Below are 19,239 nucleotides of genomic sequence, written 5' to 3'. Positions count from 1 at the left end.
AAAGCGCAGAAGAGCAATAGTCATAGGGGACTCGATAGTCAGGGGCACAAATAGGCGCTTCTGTGGATGTGAAAGAGACTCCAGGATGGTATGTTGCCTCCCTGGTGCCAGGGTCCAGGATGTCTCAGAACGGGTAGCGGGCATCCTAAAGGGGGAGGGTAAACAGGCAGAGGTTGTTGTACATATTGTTACTAACGACATAGGCAGGAAGGGGCATGAGGTCCTGCAGCAGGAGTTCAGGGAGCTAGGCAGAAAGTTAAAATACAGGACCTCTAGGGTTGTAATCTCAGGATTATTCCCTGTGCCACACGCCAGTGAGGCTAGAAATAGGAAGAAAGAGCAGCTAAACACGTGGCTAAACAGCTGGTGTAGGAGGGAGGGTTTCTGTTATCTGGACCACTGGGAGCTCTTCCGGGGCAGGTGTGACCTGTACAAGAAGGACGGGTTGCATCTAAACTCGAGAGGCATAAATATCCTGGCCGCGAGGTTTGCTAATATCACGCGGGAGGGTTTAAACTACTATGGCAGGGGGGTGGGTACCGGAGCAATAGGTCAGAAGGTGAAAACATTGAGGGAGAACTAGGGAATAGGGCCAGTATGGCTCTGAGGAAGAGAAGACAGGGAGATGTTGCGGAAAACAGCGGGTCTGGTGGCCTGAAGTGCTTATGTTTTAATGCAAGAAGTATAAAGGGTAAGGCAGATGAATTTAGAGCTTGGATTAGTACTTGAAACTATGATGCTGTTGCCATTCCAGAGACCTGGTTGAGGGAAGGACAGGATTGGCAGCTAAACGTTCCAGGATTTAGATGTTTCAGGCGGGATAGAGGGGGATGTAAAAGGGGTGGCGGAGTTGCGCTAATGGTTAGGGAGAATATCACAGCTGTACTAGGGGAGGACACCTCAGAGGGCAGCGGGGCTATGTGGGTAAAGATCAAGAATAAGAAGGGTGCAGTTACAATGTTGGGGGTTTACTACAGGCCTCCCAACAGCCAGCGGGAGACAGAGGAGCAGATAGGTAGACAGATTTTGGAAAGGAGTAAAAGCAACAGAGTTGTTGTGATGGGAGACTTCAACTTCCCCAATATTGACTGGGACTCACTCAGTGAAAGGGGTGTGGATGGGGCAGAGTTTGTAAGGAGCATCCAGGAGGGCTTCTTAAAACAATATGTAGATGGCCCAACTAGGGAAGGGGCTGTACTGGACCTGGTATTGGGGAATGAGCCCGGCCAGGTGGTAGAAGTTTCAGTAGGGGAGCATTTCGGGAACAGTGACTACAATTCAGTAAGTTTTAAAGTGCTGGTGGACAAGGATAAGAGTGGTACTAGGGTGAATGTGCTAAATTGGGGGAAGGCTAATTATAACAATATTAGGTGGGAAATAAAGAACCGAGATTGGCGGCGGATGTTTGAGGATAAATCAACATGAAATGAAATAAAAATCGCTTATTGTCACAAGTAGGCTTCAATGAAGTTATTGTGAAAAGCCCCTAGTCGCCACATTCCGGCGCCTGTTCGGGGAGGCTGTTACGGGCACATCTGACATGTGCGAGGCTTTCAAATGTCAGTTAAAAAGAATTCAGGACTGGCATATTCCTGTGCGGAAGAAGGATAAATACAGCAAATTTCGGGAACATTGGATAACGAGAGATATTGTAGGCCTTGTCAAAAAGAAAAAGGAGGCATTTGTCAGGGCTAGAAGGCTGGGAACAGACGAAGCCTGTGTGGAATATAAGGAAAGTAGGAAACAACTTAAGCAAGCAGTCAGGAGGGCTAAAAGGGGTCACGAAAAGTCATTGGCAAATATGGTTAAGGAAAATCCCAAGGCTTTTTACACGTACATAAAAAGAAAGAGGATAGCCAGGGAAAGGGTTGGCCCACTGAAGGACAGGCAAGGGAATCTATGTGTGGAGCCAGAGGAAATGGGTGAGGTACTAAATGAATACTTTGCATCAGTATTCACCAAAGAGAAGGAATTGGTGAATGTTGAGTCTGGAGAAGGGTGTGTAGATATCCTGGGTCACATTGAGTCCAAAAAGACGAGGTGTTGGACGTCTTGAAAAATATTAAGGTAGATAAGCCCCCAGGGCCTGATGGGATCTACCCCAGAATACTGAAGGAGGCGAGAAAGGAAATTGTTGAGGCCTTGACAGAAATCTATGGATCCTCACTGTCTTCAGGTGATGTCCCGGAAGACTGGAGAATAGCCAATGTTGTTCCTTTGTTTAAGAAGGGTAGCAAGGATAATCCAGGGAACTACAGGCCGGTGAGCCTTACGTCAGTGGTAGGGAAATTACTGGAGAGAATTCTTCGAGACAGGATCTACTCCCATTTGGAAACAAATGGACGTATTAGCGAGAGGCAGCACGGTTTTGTGAACATAGAACATAGAACAATAGAGTGCAGTAGAGGCCCTTCGGCCCTCGATGTTGCGCCGACCTGTGAAACCACTCTAAAGCCCATCTACACTATTCCCTTATCGTTCATATGTCTATCCAATGACCATTGAATGCCCTTCGTGTTGGCGAGTCCACTACTGTTGCAGGCAGGGCATTCCACGCCCTTAATACTCTCTGAGTAAAGAACCTACCTCTGACATCTGTCTTTTTCTATCTCCCCTCAATTTAAAGCTATGTCCCCTCGTGCTAGACATCACCATCCGAGGAAAAAGGCTCTCACTGTCCACCCTATCCAATCCTCTGATCATCTTGGATGCCTCAATTAAGTCACCTCTTAACCTTCTTCTCTCTAACGAAAACAGCCTCAAGTCCCTCAGCCTTTCCTCATAAGATCTTCCCTCCATACCAGGCAACATTCTGGTAAATCTCCTCTGCACCCTTTCCAATGCTTCCACATCCTTCCTATAATGCGGCGACCGGAATTGCATGTAATACTCCAAATGCGGCTGCACCAGAGTTTTGTACAGCTGCAACATGACCTCATGGCTCCGAAACTCAGTCCCTCAACCAATAAAAGCTAACACACAATACGCCTTCTTAACAACCCTCTCAACCTGGGTGGCAACTTTCAGGGATCTATGTACATGGACACTGAGATCTCTCTGCTCATCCACACTGCCAAGAATCTTACCATAAGCCCAGTACTCTGACTTCCTGTTATTCCTTCCAAAATGAGTCGCCTCACACTTTTCTGCATTAAACTCCATTTGCCACCTCTCAGCCCAGCACTGCAGCTTATCTATGTCCCTCTGTAACTTGTAACATCCTTCCGCACTGTCCACAACTCCACCAACTTTAATGTCATCTGCAAATTTAATCACCCATCCTTCTGCGCCCTCCTCCAGGTCATTTATAAAAATGACAAACAGCAGTGGCCCCAAAACAGATCCTTGTGGTACACCACTAGTAACTGGACTCCAGTTTGAACATTTCCCATCAAACACCACCCTTTGTCTTCTTCCAGCTAGCCAATTTCTGATCCAAACTGCTAAATCATCCTGAATTCCATGCCTCTGTATGTTCTGTAGTAGCCTACCGTGGGGAACCTTATCAAACGCTTTACTGAAATCCATATACATCACATCAACTGCTTTACCCTCATCCACCTGTTTGGTCACCTTCTCGAAGAACTCAATAAGGTTTGTGAGGCATGACCTACCCTTCACAAAACCGTGTTGACTATCTCTAATCAAATTATTCCTTTCCAGATGATTCTACATCCTATCTCTCATAAACCTTTCCAAGATTTTGCCCACAACAGAAGTAAGGCTCACTGGTCTCTCGTTACCTGAGTTGTCTCTACTCCCCTTCTTGAACAAGGGGACAACATTTGCTATCCTCCAGTCTTCTGGCACTATTTCTGTAGACAATGATGACATAAAGATCAAAGCCAAAGGCTCTGCAATCTCCTCCCTAGCTTCCCAGAGAATCCTAGGATAAATCCCATCCGGCCCAGGGGACTTATCTATTTTCACACTTTCCAGAATTGCTAACACCTCCTCCTTATGAACCTCAAGCCCTTCTAGTCTAGTAGCCTGAATCTCAGTATTCTCCTCGACAACATTGTCTTTTTCCTGTGTGAATACTGACAAAAAATATTCATTTAGCACCTCTCCTATCTCCTCGGACTCCAAGCACAACATCCCACGACTGTCCTTGACTGGCCCTACTCTTACCCTAGTCATTCGTTTATTACTCACATATCTATAGAAAGCTTTCGGGTTATGATCCTACCTGCCAAAGACTTCTCATGTCCCCTCCTGGCTCTTCTTAGCTCTCTCTTTAGGTCCTTCCTAGCTAACTTGTAACTCTTGAGCACCCTAACTGAACCTTCATGTCTCATTTTTACATAAGCCTCCTTCTTCCTCTTGACAAGTGTTTTGACTGCTTTAGTAAACCACAATTCCCTTGCTCGACCACTTCCTCCCTGCCTGACAGGTACATACTTATCAAGGACATGCAGTAGCTGTTCCTTGAACAAGCTCCACATTTCCATTGTGTCCATCCCCTGCAGTTTTCCTCTCCATCCAATGCATTCTAAGTCTTGCCTCATCGCATCATAATTATCTTTCCGCCAGATATAACTCTTGCCTTGCGGTATATACCTATCCCTTTCCATCACTAAAGTAAACGTAATCGAATTGTGGTCACTGTCACCAAAGTGCTCACCTACCTCCAAATCTAACACCTGTCCTGGTTCATTACCCAGTACCAAATCCAATATGGCCTCACCTCTCATTGGCCTACCGACATACTGTGTCAGGAAACCCTCCTGCACACTTTGTTTAAAAACGGACCCATCTAAAGTACTCGAACTATAGCGTTTCCAGTCAATATTTGGAAAGTTAAAGTCCCCCATAACAACTACCCTGTTGCTTTCGCTCCTATCCAGAATCATCTTTGCAATCCTTTCCTCTACATCTCTGGAACTTTTCGGAGGCCTATAGAAAACCCCTAGCAGGGTGACCTCTCCTTTCCTGTTTCTAACCTCAGCCCATACTACGTCAGTAGACGAGTCCTCATCAAACGTCCTTTCTGCCACCGTAATACTGTCCTTGACTAACAATGCCACCCCTCCCCCTCTTTTACCACCTTCCCCGAGCTTACTGAAATATCTAAACCCCGGCACCTGCAACAACCATTCCTGTCCCTGCTCTATGTCTCCGAAATGGCCACAACATCAAAGTCCCAGGTACCAACCCATGCCGCAAGTTCACCCACCTTATTCCGGATGCTCCTGGCATTGAAGAAGACACACGTTAAACTACCTTCCTGCCTGCCGGTACACTCCTGCAACTTTGAAACCTTACTCATGACCTCACTACTCTCAACCTCCTGTATACTGGAGCTACAATTCAGGTTCCCAGGCCCCTGCTGAACTAGTTTAAACCCTCCCGAAGAGCATTAGCACATTCCCCCCCCGGGATATTGGTACCCCTGTGGCCCAGGTGCAGACCATCTTGTTTGAAGAGGTCCTACCGACCCCAGAATGAGCCCCAATTATCCAGAAATCTGAAACCCTCCCACCTGCACCATCCCTGTAGCCACGTGTTCAACTCCTCTCTCTCCCTATTCCTCGTCTCGCTATCACGTGGCACGGGTAACAACCCAGAGATAATAACTCTGTTTGTCCTAGATCTAGGTTCCCACCCTAGTTCCCTGAATTCCTGCCTTACATCCCTACCCCTTTTCCTACCTATGTTGTTGGTACCCATGTGGACCACGACTTGGGGCTGCTCCCCCTCCCCCTTAAGGATCCCGAAAACACGATCCGAGACATCACGCACCCTGGTACCTGGGAGGCAACACACCAACCGCGAGTCTCTCTCATTCCCACAGAATCTCCTATCTATCCCCCTAACTATGGAGGGGAGGTCGTGTCTCACTAACTTGATAGAGTTTTTCGAAGAGGTCACAAAGGTGATTGATGCAGGTAGGGCAGTGGATGTTGTCTATATGGACTTCAGTAAGGCCTTTGATAAGGTCCCTCATGGCAGACTGGTACAAAAGGTGAAGTCACACGGGATCAGGGGTGAGTTGGCAAGATGGATACAGAACTGGCTAAGTCATAAAAGGCAGAGAGTAGCAATGCAAGAGTGCCTTTCTGATTGGAGGGCTGTGACTAGTTGTGTTCCACAGGGATCAGTGCTGGGACCTTTCCTGTTCGTACTATATATAAATGATTTGGAAGAAAATGTAACTGGTCTGATTAGTAAGTTTGCAGACGACACAAAGGTTGGTGGAATTGCGGATAGCGATGAGGACTGTGAGAGGATACGGCAGGATTTAGATCGTTTGGAGACTTGGGCGGAGAGATGGCAGATGGAGTTTACTCCGGACAAATGTGAGGTAATGCATTTTGGAAGGTCTAATGCAGGTAAGGAATGTACAGTGAATGGTAGAACCCTCACGACTATTGAAAGTCAGAGAAAGCTAGGAGTACATGTCCACAGGTCACTGAAAGGGGCAACACAGGTGGAGAAGGTAGTCAAGAAGGCATATAGCACGCTTGCCTTCATTGGCCGGGGCATTGAGTATAAGAATTGACAAGTCATGTTGCAGCTGTACAGAACCTTAGTTAGGCCACACTTGGAGAATAGTGTTCAATTCTGGTCGCCACACTACCAGAAGGATGTGGAGGCTTTAGAGAGGGTGCAGAAGAGATTTACCAAGATGTTGCCTGGTATGGAGGGCATTAGCTATGAGGAGCGGTTGAATAAACTCGGTTTGTTCTCACTGGAACAACGGAGGTTGAGGTCTACAAAATTATGAGGGGCATAGACAGACTGGATAGTCAGAGGCTTTTTCCCAGGGTCGAGGGGTCAATTACTAGGGGGTTTAGTTTAAGGTGCGAGGGACAAGGTTTAGAGTAGATGTACGAGGCAAGTTTTTTACTCAGAGGGGTAGTGGGTGCCTGGAACTCGCTGCCGGAGGAGGTGGTGAAAGCAGGGACAATAGTGACATTTAAGGGGCATCTTGACAAATACATGAATAGGATGGGAATAGAGGGATACGGACTCAGGAAGTGTAGAAGATTTTAGTTTTGACTTCCGGTTGCGGCTATGTCTAGGTAGGTCGCACGATCGGCAGCTCCCGCCGGGAGCGGACATTTGGGCTCTCTAGTGGGGCCCCAACGGCAATTACAAGTGTGGGAAGGTGACAGCAAGGTCTCCCCGACATTATATGGATTGGACCAGGAGTGGAGCAGTGAAAAAAGTGATCTTGGAGCAGCAAAAAGTGAGAGGGAGAAAAAACAAGATGGCGGCGGGTGGAGACCAAGCAGCATGGGCGCAGTGGTCGCAGGAGCAGCAGGGGTTTCTTAGACGCTGCTTTGAGGAGCTGAAAACCGAGATGCTGGCGCCAATGAAGGCGGCGATTGAGAAGCTAGTGGAGACCCAGAAGGCCCAAGAGGCGGCGATCCGGGAGGTGCGGCAAAAAGCCTCGGAGAACGAGGACGAGATCTTGGGCCTGGCGGTGAAGGTGGAGGCGCACGAGGCGCTGCACAAGAGGTGGGCGGAAAGATTTGAGGACCTGGAGAATAGGTCGAGGAGGAAGAATCTTCGGATTCTGGGTCTTCCCGAAGGAGTGGAGGGGCCCGATGCTGGGGCATATGTGAGCACGATGCTCAATTCGCTGATGGGCGCGGGAGCCTTCCCGAGTTCTCTGGAGCTAGATGGGGCTCACCGGGTCCTAGCAAGGAGACCTAAGGCCAACGAGCCACCAAGGGCTGTAGTGGTGAGGTTTCACCGCTTTATGGACAGAGAGTGTCCTGAGATGGGCCAAGAAAGAGCAGGACAGCAGGTGGGAGAACACTGAGATCCAAATTTACCAGGACTGGAGTGCAGAGGTGGCTAAGAAGAGAGCGGGTTTTAATTGGGCTACGGCGGTGCTCCATCGAAAGGGGGTGAAGTTCGGTATGCTGCAGCCAGCGCGATTGTGGGTCACGTTCCAGGATCGGCACCACTATTTCGCAACGCCTGATGAGGCATGGAGTTTTATACGGACTGAAAAGTTGGACTCAAATTGAGGGTTTGTTGTGGGGATGTTTACTGTGTATATAGTGTTTATTACGTTTAGGGAATGTTCCTCTGGTTTGGGTGCTGGATGGGGATGGGTGAAGGGATTGGATGGGGAGACTGTGGGAGAGTGTGGGCGTCGGTGTTGGAGGGGCAGACCCCCATGAGGGAAGAGGGGGAGTGGAGGCCCGGGGATGGGGAATTGGGGTAAGGCCGCAAAAGGAGCTGCGCCAGAGGGGGCGGGGCCGGCTCAGGAAAGCGCGGGCTTTTTCCCGCGCGAGGGAAGGACGGGGGTGGGGGCCAGGGGGGATGGGCGGTGCTGGAGAGGTGCGCACACTGACTGCCAGGGAGGGGGAGGGGGGATTCTCAATTGGAGGGGGTCGATGGAATGGCGGGAGAGGCCGGGGTCAGCAAGAGTCAGCTGACTTACGGGAGTGTTATGGGGGGAGCAAAAAGGCTAGATGTGGATCTAGCAGGGGGAGGGGGGGAGGGGGGGGGTATAGGGTTGCTGCTGCACTGGCCAAAGGGGAGTTGGAAGTAGGAGAGGTGGTCGGGGCGGGTGTCCGCCGTCTGGGGGTCTGGGGGCTGCGGGTGGCACGGGCACGTGGCTGGCCTAGAAAGGGAGATGGCTAGTCGGTTGGGGGGGGTGGGGGTGAGCAGGCCCCAAATTCGGCTGATAACTTGGAACGTGAGGGGCCTGAACGGGCCGGTCAAGAGGGCCCGTGTGTTCGCGCATTTAAAGGGACTGAAGGCAGACGTGGTTATGCTCCAGGAGACACATCTGAAGGTGGCAGATCAGGTTAGGCTGAGAAAGGGATGGGTAGGGCAGGTCTTTCATTCAGGGTTGGGTGCGAAGAACAGAGGGGTTGCAATACTGGTGGGGAAGCGGGTGTCATTTGAGGCAATGAATATTGTAGTAGATAATGGAGGTCGATATGTGATGGTGAGCGGTAGGTTGCAGGGGGTGCGGGTACTGGTACTGGTAAACGTATATGCCCCGAACTGGGATGATGCCGGATTTATGAAACGCATGCTGGGTCGGATTCCGGACCTGGAGGTAGGAAGCTTGATAATGGGGGGTGATTTCAACACGGTGCTGGACCCAGCACTGGACCGTTCTAGGTCCAGGACAGGTAAGAGGCCGGCTGCGGCCAAGGTGCTCAGGGGGTTTATGGACCAGATGGGGGGGGAGTGGATCCATGGAGGTTTGTCAGGCCCCAGGCCAGGGAATTTTCATTCTTTTCCCACGTCCACAAAGCCTACTCCCGGATAGATTTTTTTATTTTGAGTAGGGCGCTAGTCCCGAAAGTGGAGGGAACGGAGTATTTGGCCATAGCCATCTCAGACCACGCCCCGCACTGGTGGAGCTGGAGTTAGGAGAGGAGAGGGACCAGCGCCCGCTGTGGGAGGGGGAGGGGGGATTCTCACATTGGAGGGGGTCGATGGAATGGCGGGAGAGGCCGGGGTCAGCAGGAGTCAGCTGACTTACGGGAGTGTTATGGGGGAGCAGGTGTGGAGGTGTGCGGGCGGGTGCGGGGGGTGCATTGAAAGATATTTGGAGGCCAATGACAACGGGGAGGTGCAGATGGGGGTAGTCTGGGAGGCGCTGAAGGCGGTGGTCAGGGGAGAGTTAATCTCCAGCAGGACCCACAGGGAGAAGAGAGAGAGCAGGGAGAGGGAGAGGCTGGTGGGGGAGATCTTAAGGGTGGACAGGAGATATGTAGAGGCCCCCGAAGAGGGACTACTCAGGGAGCGGCGGAACCTCCAGACGGAGTTCGACCTGTTGACCACAGGGAAAGCAGAGGCACAGTGGAGGAAAGCGCAGGGGGCGACGTATGAGTATGGGGAGAAGGCGAGTCGGATGCTGGCACACCAGCTTCGTAAGAGGGAGGCAGCGAGGGAGATAGGTGGAGTTAAGGATAGCGGTGGGAATACGGTGCGGAGTGCGGTGAGAATAAATGAGGTATTTAGGAACTTCCAAGGGGATCTGTACAGATCTGACCCCCCAGCGGGGGAAGAGGGGATGCGACGATTTTTGGATCAGCTGAGGTTCCCGAGGGTGGAGGAGCAGGAGGTGGCTGGTCTAGGGGCGCCAATTGGGCTGAAGGAGCTGGTTAAAGGATTGGGGAGCATGCAGGCGGGGAAGGCCCCGGGGCCAGATGGGTTCCCGGTCGAGTTTTACAGGAAATACGTGGACCTGCTAGGCCCGTTGCTAGTGAGGACTTTCAATAAGGCAAGGGAGGGGAGGACCTTGCCCCCGACAATGTCCGAGGCGCTGATCTCTCTGATCCTGAAGCGGGACAAGGACCCACTGCAATGTGGGTCGGATAGACCGATCTCGCTCCTCAATGTGGATGCTAAGTTGCTGGCAAAAGTGCTGGCTACAAGAATTGAGGACTGTGCCCCAGGGGTGATTCATGAGGGCCAGACAGGATTTGTGAAGGGTAGGCAGCTAAACACTAATGTGCGGAGGCTCCTCAATGTGATTATGATGCCCTCGTTGGAGGGAGAAGCGGAGGTAGTGGCAGCTGTGGACGCGGAGAAGGCCTTCGACCGGGTGGAGTGGGAGTATCTTTGGGAAGTGTTGCGGAGGTGTGGGTTCGGGGAGGGGTTCATCGGCTGGGTCAGATTGCTATATAGAGCCCCGGTGGCGAGTGTAGCTACGAATCGGCGGAGGACGGAGTACTTTCGGCTGTACCGAGGGATGAGGCAGGGGTGCCCCCTGTCCCCCTTGCTGTTTGCATTGGCAATTGAGCCTCTGGCCATAGCACTAAGGGAGTCCAGGAAATGGAGGGGTCTGGTCCGAGGGGGAGAGGAACATCGGGTGTCTCTGTATGTGGACGACCTGTTGCTGTATGTGGCAGCTCCAGTGGAGGGGATGGCGGAGGTCATGCGGATCCTAAGGGAGTTTGGGGACTTCTCGGGGTATAAGCTTAATGTAGGGAAAAGTGAGCTCTTTGTGGTGCATCCAGGGGACCAGGGAATGGGGATAGACGACCTGCCGTTGAAGAGGGTGGAAAGGAGCTTTCAGTACTTAGTGATCCAGGTGGCTGGGAGTTGGGGGGCCCTGCATAAACACAATTGGGATGTGCTGCCACTCTCACTAGCAGGCAGGGTGCAGTCGGTTAAAATGATGGTCCTCCCGAGGTTTCTCTTTGTGTTCCAGTGCCTTCCCATTATGATTCCCAAGTCCTTTTTCAAACGGGTAGGTAGGAGTATCATGGGTGTCGTGTGGGCAAATAAGACCCCGAGGGTAAAGAGGGTGTTTTTGGAGCGTAGTAGGGACAGGGAGGGCTGGCTCTGCCGAATTTGTGCGGCTATTATCGGGCAGCCAATGTGGCGATGATCCGTAAGTGGGTAATGGAGGGAGAGGGGGCGGCGTGGAAGAGGTTGGAGATGGCGTCCTGTGTGGGCACGAGCCTGAGGGCGTTGGCGACGGCACCGCTGCCGCTCTCGCCGACAAGGTACACCACGGGTCCGGTGGTGGCGGCGACGTTGAAGATCTGGGGGCAGTGGAGACGACACAAGGGCGAGGTGGGAGCCTCAGTTTGGTCCCCAATTCGGGAGAACCATCGGTTCGTCCCGCGAAGGATGGATGGGGGATTTCGGAGCTGGCATCGGGCAGGGATTAGAAAAATGGGGGACCTGTTTATAGATGGGACGTTTGCGAGCCTGGGGGCGCTGGAGAAGAGGTTTGGGTTAACCCCGGGAAATGCTTTCAGGTATATGCAAGTGAGGGCGTTTGTGAGGCGGCAGGTGAGGGAATTCCCACTGCTCCCGGCACAGGGGACTCAGGACAGGGTGATTTCAGGTGTATGGGTTGGAGAAGGCAGGGTTTCGACGATCTACCAGGAGCTGAAGGAAGAGGAGGCGGCCTCGGTAGAGGAGTTAAAGGGCAAGTGGGAGGAGGAGCTTGGGGAGGAGATAGATGAGGGTCTGTGGGCTGATGCCCTGAGTAGGGTTAACTCTTCCTCCTCTTGTGCCAGGCTCAGCCTAATACAATTTAAGGTTATTCATAGAGCGCATATGACAGGGGCGAGGTTGATAAGGTTCTTTGGGGTGGAGGACAGATGTGGGAGGTGCTCGGGAAGCCCGGTGAATCACGTTCACATGTTCTGGTTGTGCCCGGCACTGTATGGGTTTTGGAGGGGTTTCGCGAGGACTATGTCCAAGGTGGTGAAAGTCCAGGTCAAGCCGAGCTGGGGGTTGGCACTATTTGGGGTGACGGATGAGCCGGGAGTGCAGGAGGCGAAAGAGGCCGGTATCCTGGCCTTTGCGTCCCTGGTAGCCCAGCGGAGGATCTTGCTATTATGGAAGGATGCGAAGCCCCCCAGTGTGGAAGCCTGGATAAATGACATGGCAGGGTTCATTAAGCTGGAGTCAATAAAGTTTGCCTTACGAGGGTCTGTGCAGGGGTTCTTCAGGCGGTGGCAACCGTTCCTAGACTATCTCGCGGAGCGTTAGGAGGTCAGCAGCAGCAGCAACCCAAGGGTGGGGGTGGAGGAGGGGGGGAGTCTCTTTCGGGGGGGGGGGAATTCGGGTGGGTGGGGGGGGGTGGGGGGCTTCCCTGTGAGTAGCTTTGAATGTCATATGGGGGGGGTTACTGTATACGGGGAAACCCAATGTAAAAGTTTTGTATAATTTTTGACTTGTGTTTGCGTTTCTTTCTTTTTGTTATTGGGGGTGGGGGGTTGTTAAAAATTTTGTTGGAAAATTTGAATAAACACATTTAAAAAAAAAAGATTTTTGTTTTGACGGGCAGCATGGTCGGCACAGGCTTGGAGGGCCGAAGGACCTGTTCCTGTGCTGTATTTTTCTTTGTTCTTTGTTCTTGACAATGTATATCTGCCAGTTTGGGACAGTTGACGATTTTTTGTGCTGCAAGTGATGAATCCAAGGCACTCAGTTACAAAAAGGATATTGCCAACCACAGGGTCCCTGGGACCAAGTCTGAAAAGTGGCCAAACGGTCAACAGAGAATGCCTTCTTTAAATAATCTAAAGCCGGAGGCACTAATTGCTCATCTACTGAGAACTAGCCACTGAAAACAGCAAAAACAGCTGTTAGCGAAACCAGACAAACTCTAAACTAATACTTGCTGGTTTTGATGTTAAATGTCAGCCATGGCTCAGAGCCACAACTCAACTGAGTCAGGCGGTTGTGAGCTCTTGTTCTAGAGACTGAAGTTCGTCATATAGCTTAACGTTTCAGTGCAGCACTTGCTCTCCTGGCAACCCTAGAATGAAGCCATATATTGTCCCCAATTTCCGTCAAGCCTCATCCAGTAGGTGCTACAGGATATGTTGTCCTGGGCAATGATGAGATGACAGAGCTCGTTGCCAACCTTAAAGAAAGCTGTTCACAAAGATCCAGCAATCCCTGTGATATGGATGCCCCCTTTCCCATGCAAGTGTGAAACTAGAGCTATGTTCCGGGAATCTCTAGGTATCCTCTAACAGTGATGGGATACAGCAGTGTAAGCAGTCGATCATATTCAAGTGATCTCAAAGACAACATAACAGCAAGTAAAGTAAATTAAATTTGTCATTTTCAATTCACGTTTTATGAAGAGTGAAATAAATGATTAAGACATATACAAGGGATTACGGTAGAAGGTGAAATAACAAACTGTAACATTTTAAAAATGTGATCTTGTTTATTGTAATGAAAATGTGTGACAAACATAAAATTAGGTTTTCAGAGTCAGTGACGTTGTTCAGTAATAATTATGAACGTTGGATTTAAATCCAGTTACACTTGATTCAGCAAGGTGTAACATTCTCAATGCCTTTTTACAGACAGACAAATAGCATATACGGGCCAGTTCTCATCAGTGCTGTGGTTCCGACTTGATTGCAGGCTAGTGAGACATCAATAGCGTATCCTATTGTGGAGAACAGAATCACTGGCAACAACTTCTGGATTTCCATGTTTTACTGCATATGTGCAGACCACTGAAGTTACTGTCAGTTTCAGAGGAGCATTGGCAAGAAATCCAACTGTTTTACCATGTAAAACCTGGACTATTATGTTATGTCAGTTTGGAAAATAATGTTGGAGGTTAAATTACTTTGTGATATTTTCAAGTGGTATTTGACACTAAAAACTAAAAATATTTGTTGGGACTTTGTTGCTTTGTAGCATTGAAGAATCATGCTACTCCATTGGTTTGGACAAATTAGGAGGAAGTGCTGCATTGTTAATGATGCTGGCTTTAGTAGGTCACAAACAAATCCAAACCGAATTGGTCAAAAGAAAACCTGGTTTATTGCAATGCAATTATATTTATAATATACAACAGATCCCAGCTGGTCTGCTCTGTCGGTTCGAAACTTGGTCAATTTTAACCAGATCTCAATCATGAATGTCCTCGGGCTTCCCCGTCCCCTTAGCGGAAGAGATCGTATTCGGTGTGATTCATGGGGAGTCTGATTGCTCCACCCCATAGGTCTTGTGTGGGTTATAACACTGGCTGAAGCACCCTCTGCTTTCCTTGCATAGATTTAGAAAAACATGTCACTTTTTGAGCAAAAGAATAATTCTCCTAATGTCCTGGCCAATATTTATCTTTCAACCAACACAATCTAAAACAAATTGTGTGGTAATTTATTATACTTTCATGGTATCGTACAGCCATGTTATCCTACTTTACAACAGTGACACCTTGAATGTATTTTATTGCCTATAAATTGCATTGAAACATTCTGGGTTCATAAAAAACACTATATAAACACAAATTCTTGCATTTTTAGAACAGTCACAAGCTTCTGTGAAGGTAGATTATGATGCATTAAGATGGAAAGTTATTGGTTCACATATATTGACCCAATCAGTGATGAAGGAACAGTACTCATCACACATCTTGAAAATAAGATGCCAACAAAGTTTTAGCCAGATCGAGAGTACAGACTTCTTCTTTTCCAGTTTTACATTGAATTTGTCACCTTTGGCAAGTATGTCTATGATGCGACCATCAATCCACACGAAACCAGGAGTAGAAGTAAACTGTGGCTTTAATCAACTAGAGCAGTGCCTGCCTGCGACTGATCTGTTAGTGGGAGCCGCCTACAGGGCGACTGTTCCTAAACCTCCCCACAAAGGGAGGAGCCAGGGGCGGAGCCCACACAGGCCCCAACATGCTACATCATAGGTAATACCTTACAATGGTCCATAGGTGGAGCCCACATGGGCAACAGCGTAATACAGATATGTACATGGTGAATTATATACCTCAATTTGATCTCCCCTCATTCTTCTAAACTCTAGAGAGTATTGGCCTAAACTGCTCAATCTCTCTTCATACAACATACCCCATCGCTGGAGTCAATCTAGTGAACCTCCTCTGAACTGCCTCCAATGCCAGTACATCTTTTCTCAAATAAGGGGACCAAAACTGTGCACAATACTCCCGGTGTGATCTCATCAATGCCTTGTATAGTTGCAACAACTCTTCCTTACCTTTATATTCTATTCCTTTAGCTATAAATTCAAACATTCCATTTGCTTTTTTTATTACCTGCTGAAAATGCATGCTAGTTTTCTGCGACTCATGCACGAGGATAATCAGATTCCTGAATCTCTTCCCATTTAAATAATGGCCGGAATACTCCGATATCGCGGCCAACTGTTGACGCCGGCGTCAAAACCGGCGTGAGCGACGCTGGCGTCAACGGGCCTCCAGGCCCAGTAACTCTCCTGTTCTTCGGCGGCTAGAATGGCGCCTGAGTGCCGTGCGCTGCTCCAGCACCGTAAGCTGGCCTGGACGGTCGGCGTGGGTACGGCCGTCTCCACGCCGGCGCATGCGCATGGTTGCTGTCTCCGCACTGGCCCCCGCGCACCATGGCGGAGCCCTACTTGGGCCCGGCGCGGAGGAACATAGGCCCCTCCCGGAATGAGCACGCCCGCCAATCGGTAGCCTCGGTCGCGTACCTGGCCACCATGAAGGCCCCCCCAGAGTTGGATCCCCCTGCCCCCCCACCCCCACCAGGACGGCCCCTGCAGCCAGAACGCTGAGGTCCTGCCAGGTGGAACTATATGTAAACCACGCCGGCGGGACTCAGAGGAACTTGGCGGGCACGCGGCCCGTCGAGGGTGGAGAATCGCCGCGGGGGGGCGTTTCAAGGGCACCCGACCGGCGATTGCGCGGGTGCGATTGGTGCAGATTCTCCGGTCGCTGGAGAATCGGTGGCCTGGTATCGGAGCGGCGTGGCAGGATTCTCGCGCCCCCCCCCCGGCAATTCTCCGTCCCGCCGCAGGCTGGGAGCATCCCGGCCAATAAATTGCCTTCCCATTTTTCCAACCAAACTACATGACCTCACACTTATCCACGTTAATCTCCATCTGCCACATTTTGGCCCACTCTCCTAACCTATCTATATCCATTTGTAAGGTTCCTATTTCCTCATTTCAACTTACTGTCCCACCTATTTTTGTGTTGTCTGCAAATTTGGCTGTAGAACCTTCTATCCCTGTACCCAAGTCATTAAGATAGAGTGTATATAGTTAGGTGCCAACAGCCGAACCCTGTGGTACCCCACTAGTTACATCTTGCCATCCAGAAAAAGACGCATTTATCCAACAGACCCAACTCTGTTTTCTGTCCGTCAGCCAGTCTATCCAAGCTAATAAATTACCCCTAACTCCATGTGATCTAACCTTGTATCCTAACATGCTGTGTGGCACCTTATCAAACGCCTTTCGGAAGTCCAGATATACTACATCTACAGGATCCCCATTGTCCACTTTGCTTGTTGCATCTTCGAAGAACTCTAGCAAATTAGTCAATTAGTTCCACTCCCGAGACTGGAAAACAATCCATTCCACTGGTTGAGGTTAAAAGGATGTGGGAGAGAGAGCGAGCGAGGCTCTACACAAAGTCAACTCCGCCTCCTCGTGTGTTCGGCTCAGCCTGATTCAGTTCAAGGTGGGTCATAGGGCACATCTGACCAGGGCACAGATGAATGTTTTTTTCTCGGAAGTAGATGAGAGGTGCGAGAGGTGTTCAGGGGGTCCGGTGCATCGCAAGCACATGTTCTGGTCTTGTTCTAGGCTTATGGGCTTTTGAGTCTCCTTCTTCAGCACCATGTCAGTAATTCTTGGGGTTGAGTTGGAACCTCGCCCTTTGATGGCTATCTTTGGATTTCAGACTTATAGGTGCTGCAGACTGAGGCAAAGGCAGATGCTTTCGCCTCACTAATAGCCCGAAGGTGAGTTATTTTCAGGTGAAGATCTCCGGTTCCGCACAGTATCTCAGTGTGGTTAAGCGACCTAATGGAGTTCTTACACTTAGAAAGGGTCAAATCTATCTTGAGAGGGTGGAAGGATGGCAGCTGTTCCTTTCCTATTTCAGGGAGTGGGCCACGGTCAGATGTCAGGGGGTGGGTAGAAATTGTAATTGTTGGATAAGTAGGTTTCTGAAAGTGTTATATTGGGAAAGAAATTCGTAATAAAAATATATTTTTTAAACTTAACTGAATGTCATAGAATCCCTGCAGTGCAGAAGGATGCCATTCGGCCCGTCGAGTCTGCCCCGATCCTCCGAAAGAGCACTCCGCCGAGTCCCAATCCCCTACTTTATCCCCACTTAACATTTGGACATTAATGGGGCAATTTAGCGGCCAATCCACCGAATTGATCATTTATAACATGGCGTTGCAAGTCTGCCATAGTGAAGGAATCCACTGATAATTATGTTCATTCATATATCAGCTCTGATTGAAACAGTAACACCTCTTCCAACACGGAAAACTTGTCCATCTTTGAAAGTTGTAAAATAAAATTCCGCGAATATTTTTGAAATAAAAGCGTTTTACCTTGAGTCGCGACGGGTAGATTCTGTTTGAAGTCATTTCACCTGTGTGCCGATGTACGCTGCCAAGAGTGTGTGGCACTAAGGAGAAATGAACAACATGTTACAAGTTCTTGTCAAAGTTGCTGTGGTACCGATTTGCGGGTTTTGAACTTTCAGCCGACTGGTAACCCCACCCAAGTCCGTTGACAAGAAACCTACTTTTATTCGTCGCCCAGCAACGCAAAAAACTTCTCCATAATATCACTTACCTGTACAAGGTCGTTAAAGATACGGTAAACATTGGAGAAAGAGGTGGCTGAAAAGAGCAAATATCTCCCACTGAGGCTTGTGACATGTCCGAGGTGTTGTCTACAAAGTTTGTTCATTAGGAGCATGAAATCCAAATTAAAACACTCGAACTTTTGCTTTTTAAACAAGCAGGACGGTAAATCTAATCCACAGATAAGAACTGTTGAGGAGACCTGGCCCTGATTTCTAGCCCGATCCTGTTAGTTCAGTTCATAATCCACAACCAGTAGTTGACAAAATAGTCTCAAGTTTATACATCTTAAATCAAAAGATGACATCTGTTTTAAAGATTACTGTATTGACAAAATCACAGTAAAAAAGTTTCAAAGAAGCAATAATTCAGTTATGTCTATTTTAATTTTATTATGCTCTGTTGATCCATTAATGCGATACATGTACTTTATTTATTATAGATGCAAATAATGCATTATACCAAAGACAGTTTAGAAATGCAGAACTTTCACCTTATGCGCCTCCCAGTAATTTCTACTTTAGTCAATTATTTTTTAAATGGCTCTTCAGGTGGGTTGCTGTCCCTTGTTTTAGCAGGACATTAGAAAGTTGCAGCACTTGTTTGAGATAACTTTTATCTGCATTTTTACCTTTCCATGCATCAGAAAGTAAGCTTGCAGAAAGATTTGTCTTTTTGTGGCTCAGTTTGTAGCATTTTGCCTCTGACTCAGAGGCTGTGGGTTCACATTTCACTCCCGAGGCTGGAGCACCAAACTATTAGAGGTGCCATCTTTTGACTGGGATGTAAACTGTTCGTTCTCTTCGGTGGATGAAAAAGATTCCTTTGCAAGATTTCATAGAGGAGTAGGGGAGTTAGCTCTCTTGTCCTGGTCAATCTTGTCTTGTTCTGGCATCCTTCAATCTTTGAAAATACAGAACAGCAAACAAATCTATTTCAGGTGGGGTGCCTTCATGTGCCTTCACCTTTGCTGCTGGCCGGAGAGGTTAATGCTTGTGAGACAGGTTCTACCACAAATGCCACACGTGAAGCTACCAAGTGTTTTTGTGGGTTGTTGTTTTCACCAATGGCAACTGTTGCCACACCCACAGGAGACATCACCATTTTCCTCAGCCATCAGTTAGTGGTCCCAAGTGCGATAATCAACATTTTCATGTCACCTTTGCAAGCATCGTTGAAGTGGAACATCAGACATCCT

General features: G+C 49.1%; 1 protein-coding gene across 2 annotated transcripts in view; it reads right to left on the bottom strand.

Annotated features, from left to right (window-relative positions):
• LOC140429995 (low-density lipoprotein receptor class A domain-containing protein 1-like) overlaps window positions 1-17,938 on the bottom strand; it is a 68,596-nt gene extending 50,658 nt beyond the window's left edge. For both annotated transcript variants that reach the window (XM_072517570.1, XM_072517571.1), the window contains exon 1: window positions 17,784-17,938. In XM_072517570.1, the coding sequence (XP_072373671.1) occupies window positions 17,784-17,819 (36 nt within the window). In that variant the 5' untranslated portion in view covers window positions 17,820-17,938. The remainder of the gene's footprint in view (window positions 1-17,783) is intronic.
• Window positions 17,939-19,239: the final 1,301 nt, after the last annotated feature.

This window comes from Scyliorhinus torazame, chromosome 9 (assembly GCF_047496885.1).
Source record: "Scyliorhinus torazame isolate Kashiwa2021f chromosome 9, sScyTor2.1, whole genome shotgun sequence".
Lineage (NCBI taxonomy): Eukaryota > Metazoa > Chordata > Chondrichthyes > Carcharhiniformes > Scyliorhinidae > Scyliorhinus > Scyliorhinus torazame.
Note: the sequence above shows the minus strand (reverse complement) of the source record. Positions and strands in the feature narration are given on the sequence as shown.